Raw genomic sequence first — 25,055 nt, 5'->3', positions numbered from 1 at the left:
AGATTAAATGAAGGAACAAAGGAGCTGCTGGAAACATAATTAGGTTAATGTGATTTTTTTTTTGTGCAACAAAGATGTGTTTCAAAATCTCAAACGTTGTTATTTCTTCTGGCTATTTAAGTTTTATGGTCCAAATGTATAACTCATCTAATAACTGTCTTCTATATAACATGGAAATAGATTTGATTTGGAACTTTGTGTGAGTTTGTGTCTTTTTTTGTTCTTTTTTTTAAATTTGTTTTTGTTTTCTGAGAGCTAGCTAACGAAATGGCTAGCTTAGAATGACCACATTTTATAGTTATGTTTATTATTATTATTTTATTTATATGGTTACGTTGATTTGTAGCTGATTTGTTTTTGTTTTTGTTTTTTTCAAAGGTGGAGACAACGCTTCATCACAAGCCCTTGTTGTGTGTTTGCTCTCGTTTCTGTTTTGTGCCTCTCGTGTTTGTTGAATCGGGATAAGGGACCCAAATAAGGAAAAAAGAGCCAGACAAAAATTGCCTTCCGGTGATTTGCTCATCCAATCAGGTCTTGTGATTGTTTCATCATTTTAAGGTAATGAATGTATGCATGACCTATAAATAAATCAGCGAGCGTCTTAGCAACAAACTGAATCAGCAAAGTTGTGAGCCAGGGCTAAATTATTTAGCTTAATTGCTACGTTTTGTGTTTGACCGCTAAAGTGAAACTGTCAATTTGTTTGCAAATTTGATATTGTTTTTTCCATTGAGCTTAAAGTGGACATTATAGACAAATCAACATCAAAATATTTTCAAGTTTGTCTTGGCATGAAAATGAAAAAGTGCCGGCTGTCTTTGGGGTAAACCTGACAACAGTCTGTCGATCAAATAGAAAAACTCGCGAGGAAATGGCCGAACCAACAAGAGTCAGATCTCTTTTTGCTCCTGGAACATTCATCTTCCAGTCACGCAAAGACATGATAAATCCGGTACAGAGGATTTTACGACTCGGCTAAACGAGTCCAAGACACCGGCCCTCCCCAGCAAGCGGAAAGTACAGTAAATACATTGTATTTCGCTGACATTTAGGGTGCGGGCTGTGATGATTTATGACCGTTTGGGAGTCACAGAGGCAGACAAGCTGTTGAATATAAAAAAAAAAAAAAAACGCCACAGGGACTTTACTGCAAATGTGTTTACTTTTAACAGGACGTAAATGCAGTATTGGATAATAAAATGGTACTTTTCTTCGTGGGGGAACAAACAAGCAGAACACACCAAGGAGAAATTTATGAGCTTCTGAGCACGTACTTCCTCAACAAACTCATCCAAGCATGCCATCATCATCAATTTTACTATCGATTGCAATCTGGAACGATGAATGAAGTGACAAGGGCCAATTAGAAATCGTTCCGCGAGTTGACGTCGCCCCCCTCTGGTCGCGCAGGGAAATTAATAGTCTGAGCTTCGGTGACCTTATTGGACTGAAAGGTCAAGCATGGTAGCGGCTGCAAAATTTGGACTGAAGGAAATCAGAGCAAAAAATATATATACACACTGGAAATAAATTAGTGTTTGATTCTACTTTCAGCGCTGCAACTAAAGATTATTTTAACTCTTTCACTGCCATTGACAGCTATAGACTTTAAACATTCATTTTAACTATTTCTATTAGTGAAACATTTTTTTTCCATTTTTGTTAACAAGAGTATGAAAACCTAGAATTGTTTTTGTACATTTAAAACAGATCTACAATTTGTGATTAATCGTGAGTTAACTAGGGGAATCATGCGATTAATTTCGATTACACATTTTAATCGCCTGATGCCCCTAATTATTAATAATCTTTTTTTTTTTTTAAACCCCACATTTTTTTGTTAATTTTTTTTTTTTTGAAGAAAAGATTATTTAAAATTAGGGCACCAGGCGTTTACAATTTTTAATCATAATTAATCACATGACTTCACTAGTTAACTCACGATTAATCACAAATTTTATATCTTTTCTAATACAATAAAAAAAATTATCATACTCTTGTAAACAAAAATGGGAAAAAATGATAAACTAGAAATAGTTCAAATGAATTTTTGACGTCTATAGCCGTCAATGGCAGTGAATGAGTTAATAATCAGTTAATCCATTGATTTTTTTTTTTATTGATTGATTTGAGAGAAAAAAATTATATATATATAATCCATTTATTCAAAAACAGGACTTTTTTTTTTGTTGTTGTTGGCAGTGCAAAAAATGCACTAACATTTTTGTTGTTTAATTATTTGCTTACTGGTTTGGTCAGTAACGTCACAAAATTGGCTAAAGACGTTAGAAAATGTCTCATTTTGATCATTCAACACAATTATAAACAGTCTGTTTCATCTAGGATTTAAGAAATTTGAGAATACTTTGGAGAGGCTGAAATTCTGAGGAATTGGGCGATTGTAGGACTAAACAACTAATCAATTATTTAAAATGAATGTGATTTATCAATTAGTTGACACTCATTGCACCTCTAAACCCTTTTAATCATTAAAAGTTTCATTTTATTAAGATGTAAATGCAATACTGACTGCAATAAGGGCAGTTTTCTAATCCCATATTTTGTATCGTATTTTGAGTGTTAGCACTAATATCGATGCTGACTGCTAAACTGTGTCAAAGGTCAATATGAACACCACTTGACATTTGCCAAGCAATGTTTCTTGTCTTGGAAAATAAATGAGGAACATTTGGTAACATTTAGAGTTTAATTTGCTTGTCAGCGTTGCGGGCCGGTACCGCTGGGGCTCATTAAATTAATGAACAATTCAAAGCTTATGAAAACAATTCGTAGTTCTGGGATCATATGAATGCTTGCAATGCAATATCCCACACCTCAGTTCATAACAGTCACTAAACACATTATTTTCTGATTATTCATTATTATCCCCCTCCAGCTTCACCATCGTCCTCTTCTGCGGCAAAGCTTCCCGCCAGCTCATCGGTGAGTGCGTACTGCTGTTCCCTCCACAGGAAGTGCGTGGGCGCTCCTGACTGACCTCGCTCCGAACCGTAGACAAAAAACGGGCTGAGCTCGATGGCCAGGGCCGACCTCACCAGCCCGACGCCGCCCGCTCGCCCCGAGCAGGGGTGGTAAAGTCGCCCGCTGGCCGGGCGCATGTAGAGCGCCGCGGGATCGAAGGGGACGGTCAGCTTCTCTGCGCCGCCGCAGAACGACAGCAAGTCCCCGTCCTGGGTGGCGCCCGGCAGGAGGTGGGTGAAGACCACCGCTCGGTCATCACAACGCAGGAAGTTCCTCTCTCGCCCACACGGAGACAGGAAAGGGAAGTCGTCCTGGTAGCGTCCGCTCTGGTTTAAACGTAGACGACTGAAGAAGAAGACCAGGAACTGTTTGTCTGGTGATGCAAGATGATGACGAATGAGAACAGCAAAGCAACATTGCATTGGAAATTTCAATATTTGTGATGCAAAATGTAGCGAAAGAAAATACTGTATATCCAATGCTCGGTTATAGACAGTGGAGCGAAGAATTCAAATGTCTCCGGCTTCCATGCTAGATTTAAAATTGCAATTCTAAAAAAGGAGCCTTTATGTGAAGGTTTTACGCAAGAATGTGAAATAATGCAGTCAACAAAATCTGCCACTGATTCATTGTGGCTCTGATCAAGAAAAAGTAAACAATCTTACCTTTGAAACAAGTGACAAAATTCTTCACTTTGGTGTCATCCAGGAACAACTGCAGAGAAGATTGATGGAAAATCATCTTCTCAGATGATATTGTGTGAAAACATCCGTAACAACACTCACCTGGCCTTGGTGATCAATGTAGTAAAAGTATTCACGGATGCGAGGTTCAGGGCTCTGACCCTGCACGTATGAAGCGGCGGTTGTGACGGTCCTGTAGCCGGCAGGAGTGCAGCGTAGAGCGGCCAGACGCTGGCTGACGAGCACGGCAGTTGTCCGAAGAAACAACATGAGCTCAACCGCAAACTGCACTTTTATTAAAAGGTAAACAAGTTAGTCCAACTTCACACTTGGTGTGACCAGCAATATACGGATAAATAACCTCAATAATAATAGTCAACTTTGCTCTCGTGACTTATAACCCGGAAATGTTTACATGTGATTTGTTTATGGAGACTACCGCCACCCAGTGGACGGTCAGTATAATGCTATTGTATGGATGTCAAATTGTATGTATTTACGTTTTATTTGCGTGGGAGTGATTAACGTGCAGTGAATAATCAATATATTAGTTGCTATACACACACAAAGTATCTAAATATCAAATACTGTCATGTCATCATGTTTACAGATCAGAGGAGTACTTTTCGTTTGTCTGATTACCCAAAGAACCATGAACACACCATAACACGAGGGAAACGCTTGTTGCCTCAAAATGACGTCATAAGACACGCCCCTTTTTAGACAGATACAGCTGAGCGTTCTACTCTTATTCGTACATCAATGTCGTCGCCATGTTGGATGTGGAAAACCGCCTTGTCTTATTCGTACGTCGATGTCTCGCCATGTTGGATGTGGAAAACCGAACCCTTTCCCGACCCGCCTCCTTTTCCAGGCAGGGTGGGGCACCACCACCTTCCTTCTACCTTACCTGGGCTCGCTACACACGGGACATAATGGCGATATAGTCGCACTTCACTGCGCGGACGCCGACTTTACAGTAAGTTTGTATTTCTGTCAGCGGTATAACACTGTTCACAGCTTACGTGTTTTTGTTGTTGTTGTTTTTTTTAAAGTAGCGAACTTGCAAGTGGGGTTATTTTCGTTTGTAGACTTTGGCTTTCAACTTTTCGCGAAGTTTGCTTGCCGACTATCTGAATTGGCCTATTCAAAAGTTTTAGTGTTAGTTTTGGGTTTAAACCATCTCAGGTGCTCGTTGCTAGTCTGTTGTTTTAGTCAAAAAATGTCTGCCGAAGGTAGGGGCGGAGTCAAAGGGGGGGGGGGGGGGGGCGAGTGGTCTTCCGGGAGAGAGAACAAAGTCTAGATCATTCAGTGCTGCTTATTAAATTAAATTATTATTTTTTATTTTCACCGTAAACGCATGGTAGTGTGGTTTTAGTGAACATTAGCAGCAGGCCGTTTGATGGATGCACCTGCTGTTCCTTTTACAGCTAATAGATGGCTAGTCAGATCAGAAGTTCTCTTTGACAAAAGAAACGTATAGTGTAAAATGTACACTTATACCAGATATTAAATTAGGATGCAATGTAAAGACTTTTAAAAAATATATCTATACATTTGCAATGCCCACTTGTTATTATTGCACCTTCCCAGTCAAAAACTAACATGATGTCAGAGTTGTGATGCACTTCTTAACTTGGCATTCAGACTTTAAGGTATGCAAAATTATTGTTGTTTTTGATGACTATGAACAAAATTGCTGCTATTCTTTTTTTTTTTTTGTAGGAATTTATTTGAACTACAACCTAATGAAAGTGGCCTTGACTAAAATTATGCTACTTTTTAATGCAGGGATGTTAAACTCTTAGTTTAGGGGCTACATACTATTTATCTCATTCACTGCCATTGACGGCTATAGACGTCAAAAAATCATTTTAACTATTTATATTAGTTTCACTTTTTTTTCTTTCATTTTTGTTAACAAGAGTATGAAAACCTAGATTTTTGTTTGTACATTTAGAACAGATATAAAATTTGTGATTAATCGTGAGTTAACTAGTGAAGTAATGCGATCAATTACGATTACAAATTTTAATTGCCTGATGCCCCTCATTTTTAATCATCTTTTCTTTTTTAAATAAAAATTTTAATGTTTGTTTTTTTTACTGAAAAAATAATAAAAAAAAATTAGGGGCGTCGAGCGATTACAATTTTTAAACGTAATTAATTGCATGACTTCACTAGTTAACTCACGATTAATCACAAATTTTATATCTGCTCTAATACCAATTTTTGGGCGGTTTGCACACTTTTGTTAACAAAAGTGGAAAAAAATGTTAAACTAATAGAAATAGTTTAAATTTATTTTTGACGTCTATAGCCGTCAATGGCAGTAAATGAGTTATAGCCTATTTTGATGTAAACTGGGTCGCCTCATAAATAAAATGAAAGAATAATAATTAAGTCAATATAAATATAAATTAATTGGTATTTTTACTTAATTGTGATTAAAAAGCAATACAAGTACAACAACCTGCGATTTAAAAAAAAACGTTCTTTAAAAAAAAAGCATAATTCACTTTAGTATATCACATGATCATTCGGCCCACGGACCCTTGATTAATTTTCAATAATAAAAAAATAATAATAATTGTAATTTTTTACAAGCCCCAAAAAGCCCCAAACTATTGGGAAGAAAAATGGCCGAAAAAATTTGCAAATATGTAAATGCCAACTGTATTTAAAGTAATATCACTATTCACCACTAGATGGCAGGCATGTCGTTGTTGCACTTGCTCCGACAAGACCGATTTGTTTGTGTGTGTGTGTGTGGGGGGGGGGGGGGGGGGGGGGATGGGTGTGTGTGTGTGTGTGGGTGGAATGATTTGCCGGACAAACCCAGCACCTCCTCAGCCATATTCCAATTTTGAGTGAGTTAATTTTTGTGAATTCTCATCATTTCCCCAGCAATGAGTCAAGCACCCCGTTCAAACCGGGCCCACAGGGAGCGAAACGGGGACCAGCGGCAGCCCCGCGAGCCACGCGATGGCGACCGTTCATCAGCTGACAGGTGTTTACAACGCAAACTTTGATTTCTCTTGCGAGCACTGCAGTTTGCATCGCAATCGAAAAGGTCCGAATGAATGAGCGGTTGTCTTGTTGCGTTGCGCAGGTCGTCTTCCCGAGCGCCGTACTACGACCGAGATCCGGACCACCACCCCAAACATGCACGGGACCGGGACGTACCGCGCGTTGAACGTCACGACTCCACATGCACACACATGTGCTCCAGGAGAGGTGAGACGGCGTGTGGAAAGAATTCTGAGAATCCGGCGGCGTTTTCACTACGCATAATTCCTTTCCGGTTTCTGCGTCTTCAACACCGTCTAACTGGTTTTCCCGCGTTCAACTCGCCTTTGTCACTTTGATGAGGTACAAAGCTCAAAGTACAAAATTTTGTAGAGGAATAACTGTAACTGTAGAAAAACAGCAGTTTTACTCAATTTTGACCGATTTTTCAAACACGCATACATTTGTTCTCTGTTTATGCATCGCATTGTCCGGATGATAATAAAGTGTCCATCCTCCACTGTAAACAGGAGATATAAAATAATGCACCCTCTGCTGGTGGTTTGGCTCATTGCCACTCATCAAGTGTTTCCAATTTAAAGTGCGGACATAACAGTTTCTTAAAAAAAAAAAAAGGGAAAAAAAGAAAGACTCAAGGAGAAAGACAATAGGGAAAAATACTTTCAATGACTACGTTTTGACAGAAAATAACCTATAAGCGTTTTCCAAGAAACATCTTGACGATTCCAAAGATTAAAAAAAAAAAAAAAAAGATTTTGTGGTCTGACGAGGCAAAAGTTGAACTTGAATTTGGAAGGTTATTTTAGTTCATGAAAACTAACCCCCAAAAAACTAAAACAAAAATTCAAGAAACTATAACGAAATAAAATGAAAATGCTGTTTAAAAAAACTTAAAACTAACTGTAATTATAGTGAAAATCCTTAGCTTTAGTCTATGATAATTCATTCAATGCATGAGCATTTAGGGATGATTTTAAATGTGATTTTAACTCATTTACTCCCAGCCATTTTCACTGAAGCAATCCCCCTTCGCTCCCGGCGGTTTTACTGGATTTTGACTGATTTTGCAATATTGTGTTCTATTGCCATAAAAACATGGAACCTACCAAAAGAAAGATTTAGAGTCTCTTCTTTCATCAGGAAAAATAAGTATATTTCTATCTGTTTCAGTTTTGCAGCAATTAGCATTATATTATAGCTAAGTTTCATCATTATTCAGACATCTGTTATAAACTGTGGGGAAAGCAGCTTGTTTGCAACATGGCCCTGGTTGAGCTCTTATACTCTGCTGCCACCTGCTGGTCGTTTTTGTAATAACCACCTTTGCTTCAACCGTTCCTTGCAGTTGAGAGGCTGCATCAAAGCCTTCTGTATGCTCTCGCATAAAAAAATAAATAAATACGTTTTTGGGACTTTTAAAATAGAACATATTTATACGTTTTTGGGAGCAAATGAGTTAAATAGACTTCTTTTGATATGAACCGGAATAAGGACGTTTGAAAGTATGTCACGCAGAAGTGATGTCATCTAGCAGCAGCCAATAAAAAAGCACCTTCAGATGACGTCCACAATTTTGCGAGTTTGACTTTTGCCGCCAAAAACTCGGCTCCGCCTGCTTTTTCATTTAACTCAGCCGAAATGCGACGCTCGGTAAGAAATGTGCTACTTTTTTCATTGTTAAAAATTGCACACAAGCAATACTATTTTTTTTTATGGAAACTAATACTGAAACTAATTAAAATTAAGCATTATAATAAAAAGTAAAAGAACCATCCTGAAAACTAATTAAATAATAAAAAGGAAAAAAAAGAAAAAAACAGCATTTGATAAGAAGAACCTCCTACTGAAGAGTCAGAAATGGCGGCCGTGTGATGACCTGGGGCTGCTTTGCAACTTCAGGACCTGGATGACAATGGATTCCGGATTCAAGGAACCGTTTTGTATCCTGATGCGAGTGTCTCCTGTCCTCAGGTATCGTCCTGATGTGTTCGGTGCTGACCAACGGGCTGGTGCTGATCTGCGTGGTCGCCGCTCAGATGGTGACGTCGAAGCTGTCCTCCATGGGCGGGCTGGGCGGCTTCGACATCAACTCCAACTTCAGCCCGCAGGGCACGGAGCTGCAAAAGATGCACGAACTGGACATGCAGTACAGCCAGATGAGAGCGCCGGGCATCTACGGGGGCGTGGCCTTCAGCCTGACCATGGGCGTGCTCTCGCTGCTCTTTGTGGTCGCCAGCAACAAGCCCCCCCACCACCTGTCCCGCAAGCTTCTGTACGGCGCGCTGGGCTTCCAGGCGACGGGCGCCGTCGCCTACGTGGTGGCCGTCGCGCTCTACCTGCACTTCGTCATGGGCGTCAACGCCACCGACGTTTGCCAGGAGCGCGAGCGGCTGTACGCGCGCCACAGCTACACGTGGATGAACTGCAACGTGAGCGGGGCCGACGCCGCCGTGGCTTTGTTTGGACTCATCACGGCCATCTTGTACGGCGCCGGGACGGTGCTCACCGTCCAAACCATCCGTAGGGTGAGGCAGTACTTGAAGGAGCGGGAACGGCGCCGGGTGGAGAGAGAGCAGCCGCGATCTCACGCCCCGTTGAGGGCTGAAACCAGCTCGGTGTGATTGACACCGTTTACGTTTTGACACTTTTTGTACTTTCCCGGTCTAATTAAAGAGCTCGAGGAGTTTTTTTTTAAACATTCATGTTTTTGTCTGACTACAAAGCTTCATTTGTCTTTTGGAAGCGCTTCATCGAGTGATTTTTTTGGGGGGGGTACGTACATACGTACTTTTTAACAAAGTCATTTTTGTGTTTGTGCGCTGGATCTGTGAGTTGCACACATGCTGCTGAATTAAAAAGTGAGAATGAAAATGAATCAAATTTGCATTTACTAATCATATTTGGGAATTTTAAAGCTATGTCTGGAAAAGGCATGGGCTGATGTTAGATGTTAATTGATAACCGTTTAGCAAAAATATTGTGGTATTAGAATTATAAATTTAAAAAACAGGTTGTATAAATAAAACACCCCCCCCAATAAACATTTAATAAAAGTTTACAGTGAATAAATAAATGTTAACCTTCTGTTTCTTTTTTTTCTACATCAGTGTCCCATCACGTGAGCTATTTTTAGAACAGACCCGCTGGCACCATTTTTAAAATGTACAGCTCTAAAATGACCTTTAAAAAAGGGTGGTGGGGGGGGGGGGGGGGTGGGGTAGCGTAAATAAATACAAAAATTCTCCATCAAACACAATCTATTTTATTTTTCACACAATATAGATTTGGTACAGAAAAAAACTAATTGCATGGTCGTTTGCCCAAAAAAAAAAACCTTACTATACATGGTCATTAAAAAGAAAAACGCTTTGCTATACATGGTCGTTTTAAATTAAAACAAAAAAACGCTTTATGGTCGTTTAAAAAAAAATTAAACACCTTACTATACATGGTCTTTTTTTTTTTTTTTTTTACTAGATATGGTCATTTTGAAACAAAAACGCCTTACCTACTTACATGGTCGTTTAAAAAAATGGCAACCTACGCCTCTGCACATCAGTGACTAAATCTGACCACTAGATGTCAGCCTAACATCATCATCCACCATCATCATTATTTACTACAGAATACTACGGAATGAACACAAAAACGTCTTTTTTCAAATGGGCGACTCCAGTTACTTCCTGTTAATTGTGTGTGCGTGTGAGAGCGCGTGCCCGTGCGTATGCGCGACTTCTGAGAAAGTCTATTTTGCTCCTCGTGGAAAGTCATGAATGTGGAAGTCAGCCTCCTGTGGCGTTCCCCCCTGTGATGTACAGAGAAAGCTTCGACAAAACATCGACACGCACGTAACGCACGCGCACGACGCACTGAAGGGCCGACTGCAGACGCGACGCTTCCTCCCCGGCGAGCGACCGACGGACTCACTTGAACCCGTAGCCCTCACGTAAACACACTCAAAACTGATAAATGCCATCATGACAACATGATAAACACAGACCACACATTGATGTCAATGACGGTCACTTTTATTGAAAACAAGTGCGTTAGCATGTAGCTCATGCCCAATAAAGTGCAAGTTCAGCTGACAGCCAATCAGACACCTCCAACGTCATCATCATCTTTTCCAGTAGGCGGCGCTCTACTGGCCACGGTCACAGTTAGGAGTCAACAAAGCAGTGCATAATTATCAAGAATGGAAGCGCGTTCTCAACCAATCACGTGACATTATGTCTTGTTACTGGGCAGAGGGGAAAAAACGGCACTCTGTTATTATACGCTAACTCTTTAGCACATCTTTTACAAAAATAATGTTGATGTTTTCTACAGACTATACTCTGGAGCCCCTAAGGTGACATGGGGGGACACAATCTTGCGTTCTCTCGCAAAGATTGCGAGATAACGCAAAAGTTTTTTGTTTGTTTTTCGAGGGGACGCATTTTTTTTTTTAACGAGTTGATGTACTTCCGGGTCATCTTTGGTGTGATCAAAAGCGAAGAGGAAAGGGGGAAAGCTTAATTGACCAAACTGACCCGGAAGTACATTAACAATCATTGCGAGGAAACGAAAACGTTTTTTTTACATTTTTGTGAGGAGAGGCAAAGTGTTTTTTTTTCTCCCTACCATGTCACCTTAGGGGCTCCGTACTATATCATTTATGTACACGTGTTTAAAAATAAAATCAAGATCATTTTCATGACAAGGTCTACATCAATTTGGCACAGAGTGGAAAAACACAAGAGAACGTGTATGTAATGCTAATTTTCCCTTTGACGCTGAAAATAAGCTCCAGGGAGAAATATTGAATTAACAAAACAGCATGAATATTTACCACAAACACAATTTACATCAACAATGCAAGAACAGAGAAGTATGACTTAATATAAAAACTAAGCAAAACAGCAAAAGTGACAGATAAAAATATTAAGTCTGTAATTAAATTTAAAGACTGGTTTCAAAAAGCAACTTCCTGACTGCTCAACTTCACTCCTTTATTTTAGCTTGTTTTTGCCCCATGTTAACGTTTTGTTCCCCCACACAATGAAACATCACTCAACGTCCACTGAAATGTGGTGTTGCTACAGGAAGCCGATACCAGGTTTACTACTGGCCAAAACTTCATCAGTGTAAGCAGATACAGGGTCTGGCGTGGATTGATTCACGACACCCGAGTTCTTCATATCTGGTGATTGAAACATATGAGACACCTGGGCTTGTTATTGGCCAATAACAAAAAAAGTTGTATCATAATATATGATCCACCTATGAAACACTTAGGTTTTCTATTGACCCACCCAAGATTGGAAAGGGAAGGCCAGTGAAATCAGAAAAAAGTTGAAAAACAATTAAAAGTGCAATACTGCAAATACTGACAGTTTAGTGTTAGTATTGCCAACATACATTTTCCTTTAAACAGAAATTTAAAAATCTTAAGGTCCCACGATATTAGATACATTGATTAGCAAAAATAGTGTTCAAATGAGCAAAAAAGACATTTAAAAGTAAAAGAAAAACTAAAGGAAGCCTATATTTGACGGACTGCAATAACTACCGCAAAATGCTCTAAAAAATAAAATAAAAATATTGTGCTGCTTGAGTCAGTTACAGAAATAAATAAGTTCAATAAATAAGAAAATCCATCTACAGAATATGCTGTAAATGTGCTGTCTGGTCTGATCCCGTAGTTAGGTAGTTTGCAAAATTAACTCATTCACTGCCATTGACGGCTATAGACGTCAAAAATTCATTTGAACTATTTCTATTAGTTTCACATTTTTTCCACTTTTGTTAACAAGAGTATGAAAACCTAGAATGTTTTTTCATTGTACATTTAGAACGGATATAAAATTTGTGATTAATCGTGAGTTAACTTGCTAGTCATGCGATTAATTACAATTTAAAACAATGATCGTCCGACGTCCCTAATTTTTAAGAATCTTTTCTTTTTAATTAGGGGCATCAGGCAATTAATTTTTTTATTGTAATTAATCACATTACTTCACTAGTTAACACAATTACTTCACTAGTTAAAATCTAGGTGTTCATAGTCTTGTTAACAAAAGTGGAAAAAAAAGTGAAACTAATAGAAATAGTTCAAATGAATTTTTGACGTCTATAGCCGTCAATGGCAGTGAATGAGTTAAAATATCACCTTCAAACCCTTCCAAAAAATGCATAGGAATTGAGAGGAATGACATTTATACGTCATCCTCCCAGTCAAAGACCAGGGCCAAACATATAGTATGTGTGTTGCATAAAGTGCAGTCAGATGCAGGTGAAGTCAGTTAAAACGGTAGGGTGGGGTGGGGGTAAGTTTGGCACACATGGACGAGGAAGACGAGGAAGACGAGGAAGACGAGGAAGACGGGGAGAAGGGGGAGGAGTCACTCTCTAGACTGGTAGAAGAGGATGTATCCCGACTCAGAGTTCTTAGAGATGTCTGAGGTAAGTCCGTAAAACTCTTCGATGGCGTGGGCGTCGATTTTCTGCGGGGGAGATTTTTTTTACTGATGAGACAAACGAGGCGAGCGTACAAAAGGGCAACGTTACGGAGGTGACGCACCTCCACGATGTCGTCGTCAAACAGCAGCCAGAACCCATGACTCTTCACGATGGTGATGTAATGCCCTCTGTTTGGACCGCTGGACATACAAACAAACAAACGAGCACTCCGTTACACGCGACGCAAGGCGGCGGTCTACTAATCACCGATGTGTACATCACCTGCCGCAGTGGACCACCACAGCCACCAGGTCGTACATGCGATCCAGGTTGACGGCGTCGCCGGACGTGTTGAAGAGGCGGAGCTCCAGCGGGAAGACCACGCGATACGACAGTTTGGTGTAGCGGTGCAGTTGCTCCATGTACTTGAACCTCTTCAGGTGCAGCGCCAGGATCATGGGCAGCTTCTTCACGCACATCCTACCACAAAAGTACCACTCCGATTTATCGCAAGTCATTTCCCCCGTGGTTCTGGAGCTGTTTTGCCGGCGGTGCGTTCACTGACCGCTTCTGCGCCTCCTGCTTGCTGCAGCACATTTCGCAGTAGTACTTGTACTCGCTGCAAAGCGTCTCCGTGTTGCTGAAGTCCCTGTGGAGAGCATACGGGTGGCGCGGGGGGCGTCACTCGGGCTGACCTACTTTTATCATTTGGGGCCATCGCAGAATCCAAACTACCTGAGACAGTGCGTTATTGACGTGTTCTGCTCCACGTCCACGGAAAGGTCGAGGAAATCCTCATCTTTGCTGCTCACCTGTCAAAATTTATTTGGGGAAGACAGAGGCGGGGAAAATGTTTGTATTCAAGGGCCAATAAAATCCATTGTAATCATCATTATATCCACTCATTAATTAATAACACAAAAAATCTATCTGTGTAACATTATTGATTCGTCTTGTTTTTTTTCAAGCAATAAAAAAAAAAAAGAAAAATATTAAAATAGTACCTAAAATAACATTATAATAAGTATATTTAGATTTTTACAGCAAAAAAAAGTAAAATATTTTAGTAAAATTGTTGTTTTCATTACTTTGTATTTTATAAATTCCAATAACTCAATTCACAGATTTAATGAAACACATAAATCCAAAAAAAAAAAAAACAATACATGTAAATAAAGTTATTGCCACATTTAGCTTGTCCCACCCAGGGTTAAACAGTTTGTTTAAAAAATAAAGTTATTATAAATCGTTGCTGTCCTGTGAAAAACACTTATGTCCATTTTTATCTTTTTTTTTTAAAAAACATTTTTACATTTATGGGATGCATTTAAATGCAGACATCCCAAAAATTTGAAAAATAACAAAAATGGACATAAGTGTTTTTCAAAGGACAGCGACAACATATTATATTTAATACAATAACACATTTTGATGTATTTTTATTCTACAAATATTTTACAACAAATTCCCAGACGATGAACTCCACCCGAACAAAGCCATTTTGTCCTGCCGGCCGCCTACCGTCTCGCAGTTGAGGCAGCGCGTCTCGTTGGTGAGCGTGCCTTGGAAGATGTCGTGCACCCAGGTGGGCTCCGTCTTGTTCTCGGCCGCCGCCGCCGCCGCCGCTGCCGCCTCGACCTCGGCGGGGGGCCCGTTGCTCTTCAGGCGACCGTTCTGCTTCTCCTGCTTCTTCTCCTCCTGCAGGATGTCGGCCACCGTGTTCAGCAGGTAGTTGAGGAACTCGTGGGCGTCCTGCTGCATGTAGTTGTCGAACAGGTCTGCAAAAAAAATAAAATAAAAATAATCTACAAAAATATATATTATTAAACTCAACTTTTTTTAAAATCCACATTTCAAAAACTATTATTCTTCCGCCGATTTGTTGACTGCCAGCATAACCGTAAACAATCAAAGACGCGGCGTTCTCCTCACCGTTCTCCTTGCGCAGACGGGAGATGAACTTCTTGGGCGGGATGACGCCCACCTTCTTCTTCTGCGTGGCGATGGAGTGGAAGAGGTCGGCCAGGCACGTGAGCAGGTTCTCCTTCTTCTTCTGCTGGGCCTTGTAGGCCAGCACGTTCTCGCGGAACGGCCGGCAGAAGTAGAGCGCCTGCAGCACCGAGTTGCAGTAGCACGTGTTGCCGAACTGCCGGCAAGGGATCGAAAAGAACAGGAACACCTAAGTGGCGTTTGACCTTCCTCCTGTTCAGGAACAGCAATAATGGCTGCCAGGTCAATTTGACCCAGCGAATGTTTATTCATCCAAATTGTTTATATCTCATTAGTAACTCCATTACAGTTCATACTCGAATGGTTTGGGGAAGTCAAATAAAAGATGTTTAACTCTCTAATTCCATTCAGGGACAGAATTAAGATTAAATTGAGGCGGGCATGTTTAATGATTCAAATTGTTTATAACTCAAAGCTTTGATTCATAATTTCACAGATCATGCTTCAATTAATTAAGGAAAGCATATACTTTTTTTAATCATTTTGTTATGTTTGATCCTCACGAGCAGCAATATTGTTCCTGGGTCAGTTTGACCCGGCTTGTGTTTGATTAACAAGTCTATCCCCATTACTAGCCGATTCAGTCCATATTTTGTGCATCCTCTCTAACAGATAATGTTTCAATGAGGATACTTAATTAATTCTCTCAGCACACTCACAAAAAAATAAATAATGTATTCACGGTTGAATTACATTGCCCCCTGGTGGTAAACACAAAAATTAGAAGCAGCAGCTCAATAGATTCTTACAAAACTTTTTGTTTGTGGTTTTGGGTGGGCTGGAACGAATTAATGGCATTTCCATTCAAGTCAATGGGGAAAGATGACTTGATTGTTTTGTGCTATGATGTGATGACATGACAAATTCATCTCGTATCTGAAGGCACCAGTGGCCGATGATGCTTACATTGACCAGACCAAAGTAGTGTTCATTGATGGGGAACTGCTCGGGGCCGATGTCTTTCTCCAGAGCGGAGGCATTGGTGCCCTGCAAGCATAGAGAGACAACAACCAAAATGAGCAAAATCTGGCCTTGGCAGAGGTCTCCATGAAGGTCTTTCCCACAGTGTGCCGCTCGTTGGGGAGACGAAAGCAGATCCGGTGTAAATTGTCCAGGTGTGTTTTACAGATGATTGCCGGCTCGATCACTTATCTCAGCGCCGAGTCGGCTTTTCCCTCCTCGAGCTCAAAGCGAGGCTTTGTCGGGGCGACACGGGCGGCAATTTAGCCGGCGGGCGCCTTTGACGGCCCGTGGCGGTCGGTTCTGAGCGTCAAAGTAAAGACGCTGAATGGTGCTTTGTGCAAGCGATCCAGGAAATAGTGGCGGCGTTAGCGCACTTTTACATCAATCACTGTCTCTGAAGTCATTGTTTTCGTTTCTTTCAGCAGCAAGCGCTTTGAACATCCATCCAGTCAGGAAGGAGCCTGATGGACAACTAATGGACAGACAATACTATTCAGAGTTCAGGCAAAAAATAAAATAAAATGTTTTGAGTGCAATCCAAGCAAGAAGTTGCTTGCAAAGTGACAATTGGTCAAACAAATACGGAGTTTCAATATTTTTGTCAATTTAAGTCACAATGAAACTCCATCAGCAAAATGCTGGATAGAGTGCAATTATCTTTAGTCATTTTTTACTTAAAATTTCCTACAAAATCCTACAACTTAAGTCACAATGAAATTGTTCTCTCCCCAAGTACAATAAGAAAAAAAATACAGTCTAATCATGACCATCAAGGCGAACCAGGAAGTAGCCTGCTAGCATGCAAACTGGAAAATTATATATATATATTTTTTATGGCCTTTTGAGTGACAATGGGATGTCCCACAAAAATGGTACGGTCCATTGTAGTGCGCCATCAATAGTGAAACAGGAAGTAGGAAATAGCCTACTAAATTTGGCATTTAACAATTTTGTGTCACAACCTCCCACCCCCACCTCCCAAACAAAATAAATACAAAATGGTGTACAGTCCAGTGGTCTTCAGACAACCTAGGTGAATCTGGAAATAGACTGCTTTAAAAAATAATAATAATAAATAATAATAATAATAATAAAGGAAAAAAGATCAAACTAATACAGCATTTCACCATTTTCTTCACTTTAAACAATTTTTTTCAACATATTACGTTTAAAAAAAAGGTTAATTCCTCCAACCCACAAACAAACAAAAGTAAAAATGGTACAGTCCATTTAGCTTACGTCACGACACCAATAGTGACAGCATGGTGGGTTTACCGTCCGCATTCCGCAGGCAGCATGAGTCCTTGAACGCAACATAAGGACGGATGACTGTACACTGCCTTTCTGTCGCTCTATGGCGTAAAGATAACACTTTTTTAACACACTATTAACGACAAGGCAACAGCTATTAGACATATTTAAAGAAGCCCTGCAACCCTCGCATCCGGCTCAGGAGTGTTTGCTTTCACCTTTGCTCGGGTCAACACGGAGGCTATTCCGGCTAGCGCCACAGACAAACGAACATTTACTACTCACCATATTACAAATGGAGGCGATGTTTCTGACAGTCATTTAGTTCACAGTGTCCCCCCGGCCGCCATCTTCAGGAAAATAAACATGACTGACGGAGCAAACAAGTTGAATCGGAAGGCCACACACACAGCGAGAAGCCCCAGGGCGGCGTCGCAACGCAGACCCGCGGCACCATACGGGCAGTGAGGACCTTCGAGAGAGGCTGGAGAAGAATTCACAGACGAAGCGGCTTCATCGCCAAACGAAATGAAAATACAACATCGTGGAGCCAAGTTACGAGAGGAAGGTTTGTTAGCAAACAAACAGTGAAACGCTTCCGTGGCGACGTCACGAAGCCCCGCCCACCTGCCGCCAAACATAATGATTGGTTCAGGGGGTAAGTATTTGATTGACAGGAACGTGTAGCCAATCAGAGAGTGGAATAGTGAATTTTGGCTGCATTGCAACCAATCATTGGCATCTATAATTGAGCCAGCCGCAAAACAGTGCATTTTAAATACATTAAGGAGAAAATTAAAAAAATAAATGATAAAATTTTATTTAGTTTGTTTATTTATTTTTGTAAATAAAAGTTTTTATTTTTAAAATCAACTAGTGCCACTTGCATTTTACTGCATTTACTCCATTGAAGCCAATCACGAGCCCATAAGTACTGTATTTAAGAACATGTGGCTTGACATGACTGCTCCTGTTGTTTGTCTGCTTCTAATATAGCTTCAATTTTGAGCTTGAAAGTGAACACAAAATATGCTAGTTATGTAAATTAGTCCAGGAGATATGATGCTATGAAACTAATCAATCAATGAAATTGATGTTAGTGTTCAGGGGCAAAATTCATTAATTCGTAATGGTTTAACGTTCTATAAGCCCAAACCATATCAGAGCCACATTGCATCATGTAGCATGCCTGAAAGCATCGATGCAGCCTTGGGGCAGCTTTAAAAACAGCACAGAATTCTCTCTGTAGGGGTTCTCCCACCCTCAGGCTGCACCATCCCACTTGTTTGTGCTTTCACAACAACCCCTCAGCAATTATCTCCTTAGCATTTAAATGTGGAGCCCCAAAAAAGAAAGGAAAACAACAAATAATTGGGATGAAAGGCACTTCAAAAGGGAAAGGGGAGCGGAGGATGGAGAGAGTGGCGTGTTTGGTATGCAGCAAGGTTTGCTTACATTATGTCAGCCTGTAATTGACGAGGAAACAATTGCTGCTGGTGGGCTTTCAATACAAAACCTTCCACAGACTTGCTTTGCTATTTCTGTCCCCGTGTGGATGTACTGTATTCATTTGTCTGAGTCACACTGCTTTTTATCGTTGCTCTTTGAGTGCTTACATGTGGCTGTTTGGAGGTGAACATTAAAAGTGGCATAGAAACCAAAAACAGGCCCGGAAACTTGATGGAGATCAAATCGGAGTTATGTTTCTTTTCGGGCTGTGTAGCTCATGTTCTGCTGCGGGCACCTCGGAATTTTGTTTCCACAACACGTTTGCGCCAGTTAGGTGAAGCGTGGTATCCAGACAGGATGTTTGCACTTTCACTACACATGCGAGAATTTCATGCGTTGTGATTTGATGGACATGAGCGTGTTTCCGGTAAAAGCAAAAATAAAAATATGAAGCTACAAACTTAGTATCATAAGCAACTTCACATTCGGCACAGTTTGAGGGAAGTAAAACAAAACAAAAAAGTAGTTTTGTAATTAAGGTACTGTGGGCAAGGAGAGCCACAACTGTCCAACATTTAGTGAATGGGACAAAAAATCACTCATTCACTGCCATTGACGGCTATAGACGTAAAAAAATTCATTTGAACTATTTCTATTAGTTAAAAAAAAAAATCCCACTTTTGTTACCAAGAGTAAGTAAAAAAAAATATTGCACATTTCGACCAGATATAAAATTTGTGAAGAAATTTTAATCGCCTCACGCCCTAATTTTAATAATCTTTTCTTTTTTTGAAAAAATATTATTTTAAAAACAAAAAGAAAAGATTATTAGACATTAGGTTGTCAGGCAATTCATTTTTAAAAAATTGTAATTAATTAATTACTCTTGTTAACAAAAGTGGAAAGAAATGTTAAACTAATAGAAATAGTTCAAATGAATTTTTGACGTCTATAGCCATCAATGGCAGTGAATGAGTGAATTTTTTTCCCATTTACTAAATGTTGGACAGTTGTGGCTCTAGGCTCTAGGTTTTTGAAAAAATATTATTTTAAAAAATAAAATAAAAGATTATTAGAAATGAGGTCGTCAGGCGATTAATTTTTTAAAATTGTAATTAATCGCATGACTTCAATAGTTAACTCACGATTAATCACAAATTTTATATCTGTTCTAAATGTACAATAACAACTTTTTTTCTAGGTTTTCATACTCTTGTTAAAAGTGGACAAAAATGTTAAACTAACAGAAATAGTTAAAATGAATTTTTGACATCTAAAGCCGTCAATGGCAGTGAATGAGTTAAAAAAATTATGAAGCAAGCCCAGACACTCACTAGGCCACGCCCCTTAAAGGCACACATCTAATACATGGACGGTACAGTCATTTCTCAGTTGCAAAGAAGCAACAGAGAATAGATGGATAGATAGATTATCATTCATGCACACGCAGATGAACCTCCATTAAGGGCACGCACACTCAAGGCCTGGCATGCCTCTTGGCTTTGGTACACGGTGTTCCCAACAGTGTCATGGGCCTGAAGTGGACATGTCTGATGCAGAGGCTTCATTAAACAGATCAGCAGGGCATGATGAGAACACAGCAGATGGACATGCACGGATCATCATCACAAAAACACTCAGTTCAAGCGGGGCTAACGGTTGGCAGCACGTTAGACTTTTGACTGCATCAAATATGTCCGAATTCCATATAAAAAAAAATCATGAATGTCCTAATTCCATTCAAAAAAAAGGGGGGGGGGTCAGAAAGCTAAAATACAAATTTCATTAACTCATTCACTGCCATTGACGTCAAAATTTCATTTGAACTATTTAGTATAGTTTAAAAAAAAATCCACTTTTGTTAACAAGAGTATGAAAACCTAGAAAAAAAAATATTGTACATTTAGAACAGATATCAAATTTATTAAATTAAATTAAAAATTTGCTGCGTTGGGCAAATAAAATCATAATTAATTGCATGACTTACGAGTTAAATCACGATTTATCACAAATTTTATATCTGTTCTAAATGTACAATAAAAAAATTCTAGGTTTTCATACTCTTGTTAACAAAAGTGGAAAAAAATGTTAAACAAATAGAAATAGTTCAAATGAATTTTTGACGTCTATAACCGTCATTGGCAGTGAATGAGTTGAATATAAAAATTCAATTATACCATCAATAATCCCACTAAATAAATAACAATAGCATTGGATAATTAAACATTAGATGTTCAACATAACTACAGATTTAAATTCACAATTTCATCAATTTGTTTACTCTGTAGCCCACTCCATGCTGTCATTGTTGCTATTTACTTAAGTGACTTCATTTAATTTTGGCATAAGATATTAGTTTTTTACACGCTATAAACATTGAGCGGGACATTAAGGTTCCAGTAACAAGGTTGTCCTGCATAACGGCAAGTGACACACTGACTCGGCCCGGCAGACATAATAGCCAGAACATCAGCGTTGTCTCGTCGTTGCCGCGCAAAGCCGAGAACATGAAGGCCGACGTGTCTCGAATGCAGTCGGCGCCTCACAAATTCAATCGCTTTGACTTGAGTCATTCAAAGTGATGTGTGGAAACAAACACCGAGGAGGACGTAAGCGGATGTACAAAAGCCGTGACGTCTTTTACACGTGTCAATAAAAGCGCATTTTCCACTCTGCTTGGGCCACTTAATGTTATTGTACCATTCTTTTAAATTAGCGGTTCGAATGCTAAAAAAAAAGAAGCTACATTTCTAAGCTAAAGTTTGCACAAAACCTCCAGGCCCCTGCTAGCCAGCTAGCGATGGATGGATGGATAGATAGATAGATAGATAGATAGATAGATAGATAGATAGATAGATAGATAGATAGATAGATAGTGAAAGATATTATAACATTTTTAATACCTAATTTCATATATCAACCATTGTTACACATTATTAACATTCCAATTCTTTATATTAACCTTGTCGAGATGTTTTGTGTCCTTAGTAGAGCAGAAGGTGTTGATTTCGGTATAATCTGACCTTAAACTGGGTCATACTATTTAGTCTAAAAAAGTTCCTTCTCAGCGCTTTGTGCGAAAACACATTTCGGTCTTGAAAACAAAATTTGCTTTGAAATAACACACACACACACACTCTTTACTTTCTTCATCAGTCACGGCCACCGTAAATTTGGTTCAACTTGTTTGTGAGATTTTGTTATGGGGAAAAATAGAACCTTCAACTATATAACATATTCAGTCCCGAACACACACCCAAATCTGACCTTGTTTACGCCATCTGCTCACGGAAAAGTACCAGAGAGTATGTTTAGTCTACAAATAAAAGAGAGGAGGTCCTAAAATTATAAAAGCCGTTCGACACCCGGAAGAGGTACATTTGACGCTCTGAAATCCCACGTTTTTTAAGTGATGTAATCGGACGCTGTTATCTGTCCAGAGATCTCTGAAAGATTAAAAATCATTTTTGTAAAGGTGTATTTTTCTTACATTAAATCTATCTTCATTTTTGGAACACGCAAAGAGGACAAAATTCTTTTATTCCTCTTCAATAGATAGATAGATAGATAGATAGATAGATAGATAGATAGATAGATAGATAGGCCATGTCAGGAGATAATGAAGTTAATAGCTTTGCTAGCTAGCTAGTTACATATGGAGGAACAAAAATAATAAATAAAAGGGAAAATAAAAACGGATATAAAAAATAAATTGCAAAAATTAAATAAAAGAAATACATAAAAATGGAAATAAAAACATTCGATTAAAAAAGTACAAAAATAAAGAAAGACATTAAAAAAAGAAATAAGAAATACAACAATACAAAAACATATTCAAAGATAAAAAAGAAATGTGGAAATAAATACAAAAATAAATATAGAAATATAATTGAATGTCAATCAATAAATAAAAACACTCTGCTCTCATATTTTTTTTTGTTTCATGCTCCAGACACTGTGCTACAAAGATAAATAGATGGCTAGATGGATTGATTGGTGGATATATGGGTTTATTTCCAGATGGATGCAGTAGATGTATAGAAGGTTAGCTGAATAAATACAAGGATATATCAGCAGATGGATGGATGATTGTGTAAATTGGTACTTGTACATGGATGGAAAAATGATAGCTAGCTAGACTGACAACTAATAACCGCTAACAACCCCCCCCCCCCCTATATAGATGCACTCACCCCGTCTGCAATTTGTTTTTCTGGCTCAAGAGCGAAACCTTATTTCCTTTTAATGATGACACACACATGTCTCCTTAGCCTGGCCCGGTAACAACAACACCGATGTGTATAGGAGCAGCTTGTTGACCTACTTTTTTTTCCTGTCTCTGTGGTGAGCACATTAATGCAGCATGTTGCTTTCAAAATACTGACAGAACACGCGGCTACCGTTACACCATGATGGACTTCCTCGATAACAACTATTACAATTCTCGGACTTCATTTACACATGTCATGTATCATATCGGTTTTCCCTGTTGAATGATTGAAAAAATATATATATATTTTTTTTAGTAGCAGAGTACGTCAGCACACATTGGTGATTAGTTTACGATCTTGCCTGTGTGCGTAAAAACATCAAAAAAATGGTAGGAAAATGAGACTGCGGCTTTTTAAGCCACTCATTATCTTTTTTTTTTCTTCACACCAAGTGCGCTACAAGCAGCAGTTTTGAAGTAGTCGGTTTCCTTTGTCGATGCCAATTTGCACGTACAGTGTGTACGTTGTACAGCGTGTACCCGTCGGGAACAACCGGTTTACACGTCCGCCGGCCCGGGGGGGCTTTCTGGGTCCTCACCGTGGTTTGCTGCTGCCGGGTTTCCTAATGGACCTCAATGGCAAGCACGTCGTGATTAGAGCATTAACACAACTCAAGTGTTGGCTTAAGGAGCACAAAACCGGATAAAATATACAGACTGTGATTTAATGTGTGTCACATAACGTACTTAGTAAAGTGTACACCTCAAGGCGTTAATGTTTGTCACATTTGTTAGCTTAGCTGTGTTCACAGGTGTCCATTCTTCACGTGACGCTCGGTGACGGGCCTGAGCTCATCCATCGTCACGTTCAGACCCGACGAGGTGGGACAAAAGGTGACAGAAAGTGTCAAAACAAACTTTTATGAAAGGAATAAAAGTTTTGGGAGCGTATCTTTCTGAACAATGCTTCAGTTCTTTGCTGGCAGCAGAATCCGGCTCGGCTCATTGTTCCGTGCCCGCTAGATGGGTCGCGGCGTCCTGCGGGAGACGGCGAAGAGGACATCGTCTGGATCATGTCACACACAATAAGGCAAAGCACACGCGGAGTCCCTGCATAAACTGTTTGTGTTAAGACCCCGCCATTCATTCAATAGGTGCAAACCGAAGGCACGTTGATGCGGGCTGGCATAATTCGAAAAACACGAGAACCTAAAAGGAACTGTTGTAAAGAAAATTAATAAAAATAACCACAACTCCTTGCAATATGTAATAATAATAAGCAGGTGTTCTATTGTTGCATTATATATTTTTAAATCTTTTATTTTGATTTGTAATTAATTTATTAATTATATAAATTATTATAATTAATTTAATGTATTAATCTAAAAAAGAAAGTCCATAAATTTTCAAGAATTTAAATAAATATAATAAAATATTTAAACCACAACTGCTTGCAATATTTAATAATAATAAGAAAGTGTTCCATTGTTGCATTATATTACAATGTTTTTAAAATGTATTTATTAATAATATTAATTTATTATAATTCATTTAATGTATTAATTAAAAAAAGAAAGTCCCTAAATTTTCAAGAATCTTATTTGAAAAAAAGATGAAAAACCACCAAAATATTTCATAGATTTTTTTATTTTTATTTAAAAAAAAACTCCCCCAAAACAAAATCAAAAATGTATTAAATATTTTTACTATGTAAATAAAATGGGAAATCCTAAAGTATTCAACCCACAAGTACCATTATGTAAGCATTTAAAAAAAAATAATAATAATATTTCATTATATTTTCCAAAAAGTTAATTTTTATTTTTTAAATAATAAAGTCCCCAATTTTACACAATGCAAAATCTGCTTTCTATTTATCTGTATGTGTGTGTGTGTCTTTAAAAATATCTTCACAATTAAGTCGGCTTGATTTGCCCGCTCTATAATGAACGTATATATCTGAAATTCCTGCTTGCCCCTAACTGAGATTGAATCATTACTTAAATATAAAACACTGATCTGAAAGTACATGTTGA

General features: G+C 39.0%; 3 protein-coding genes across 3 annotated transcripts; 1 reads left to right on the top strand and 2 right to left on the bottom strand.

Annotated features, from left to right (window-relative positions):
- Nucleotides 1-2,280: 2,280 nt before the first annotated feature.
- On the bottom strand, nt 2,281-4,089 carry c13h8orf82 (chromosome 13 C8orf82 homolog). Its single transcript, XM_077585136.1, has 3 exons — nt 3,768-4,089; nt 3,648-3,696; nt 2,281-3,355 (listed from the first exon to the last, which is right to left on the bottom strand). The coding sequence occupies exons 1-3, from the start codon at nt 3,933-3,935 to the stop codon at nt 2,883-2,885; spliced, it is 690 nt and encodes a 229-aa protein (XP_077441262.1). The 5' UTR covers nt 3,936-4,089; the 3' UTR covers nt 2,281-2,882.
- Nucleotides 4,090-4,432: 343 nt separating this feature from the next.
- LOC144063139 (MARVEL domain-containing protein 3) lies at nt 4,433-9,779 on the top strand. The gene is made up of 4 exons (XM_077585134.1): nt 4,433-4,644; nt 6,573-6,675; nt 6,778-6,902; nt 8,667-9,779. The coding sequence occupies exons 2-4, from the start codon at nt 6,575-6,577 to the stop codon at nt 9,314-9,316; spliced, it is 876 nt and encodes a 291-aa protein (XP_077441260.1). The 5' UTR covers nt 4,433-4,644; nt 6,573-6,574; the 3' UTR covers nt 9,317-9,779.
- Nucleotides 9,780-10,705: 926 nt separating this feature from the next.
- Nucleotides 10,706-17,986, bottom strand: usp46 (ubiquitin specific peptidase 46). The gene is made up of 9 exons (XM_077583397.1): nt 17,646-17,986; nt 16,053-16,133; nt 15,069-15,282; nt 14,658-14,914; nt 13,872-13,948; nt 13,702-13,785; nt 13,419-13,616; nt 13,258-13,336; nt 10,706-13,180 (listed from the first exon to the last, which is right to left on the bottom strand). Exons 1-9 carry the CDS (start codon nt 17,679-17,681, stop codon nt 13,079-13,081), a joined length of 1,128 nt encoding a protein of 375 aa, XP_077439523.1. The 5' UTR covers nt 17,682-17,986; the 3' UTR covers nt 10,706-13,078.
- Nucleotides 17,987-25,055: the final 7,069 nt, after the last annotated feature.

Source organism: Vanacampus margaritifer, chromosome 13 (genome assembly GCF_051991255.1).
Source record: "Vanacampus margaritifer isolate UIUO_Vmar chromosome 13, RoL_Vmar_1.0, whole genome shotgun sequence".
NCBI lineage: Eukaryota > Metazoa > Chordata > Actinopteri > Syngnathiformes > Syngnathidae > Vanacampus > Vanacampus margaritifer.
The sequence above is the reverse complement of the archived record's forward strand: the minus strand, read 5'-3'. Positions and strand labels throughout refer to the sequence as shown.

Bases quoted from the DNA above. Each gene is read 5' to 3' on its own strand.
- c13h8orf82 (XM_077585136.1), bottom strand. From the start codon at position 3,935: ATGTTGTTTCTTCGGACAACTGCCGTGCTCGTCAGCCAGCGTCTGGCC. The intron at 3,697-3,767 runs GTGAGTGTTGTT...TCTTCTCTGCAG, and splicing joins ACATTGATCACCAAGGCCAG to TTGTTCCTGGATGACACCAA. The intron at 3,356-3,647 runs GTAAGATTGTTT...TTGCATCACCAG, and splicing joins TTTTGTCACTTGTTTCAAAG to ACAAACAGTTCCTGGTCTTC.
- LOC144063139 (XM_077585134.1), top strand. From the start codon at position 6,575: ATGAGTCAAGCACCCCGTTCAAACCGGGCCCACAGGGAGCGAAACGGG. The intron at 6,676-6,777 runs GTGTTTACAACG...TGCGTTGCGCAG, and splicing joins GACCGTTCATCAGCTGACAG to GTCGTCTTCCCGAGCGCCGT. The intron at 6,903-8,666 runs GTGAGACGGCGT...TCCTGTCCTCAG, and splicing joins ACACATGTGCTCCAGGAGAG to GTATCGTCCTGATGTGTTCG.
- usp46 (XM_077583397.1), bottom strand. From the start codon at position 17,681: ATGACTGTCAGAAACATCGCCTCCATTTGTAATATG. The intron at 15,283-16,052 runs GTAAGCATCATC...CCTTGCCGGCAG, and splicing joins ACTACTTTGGTCTGGTCAAT to TTCGGCAACACGTGCTACTG. The intron at 13,337-13,418 runs GTGATGTACACA...TTGTATGTCCAG, and splicing joins GTGGTGGTCCACTGCGGCAG to CGGTCCAAACAGAGGGCATT.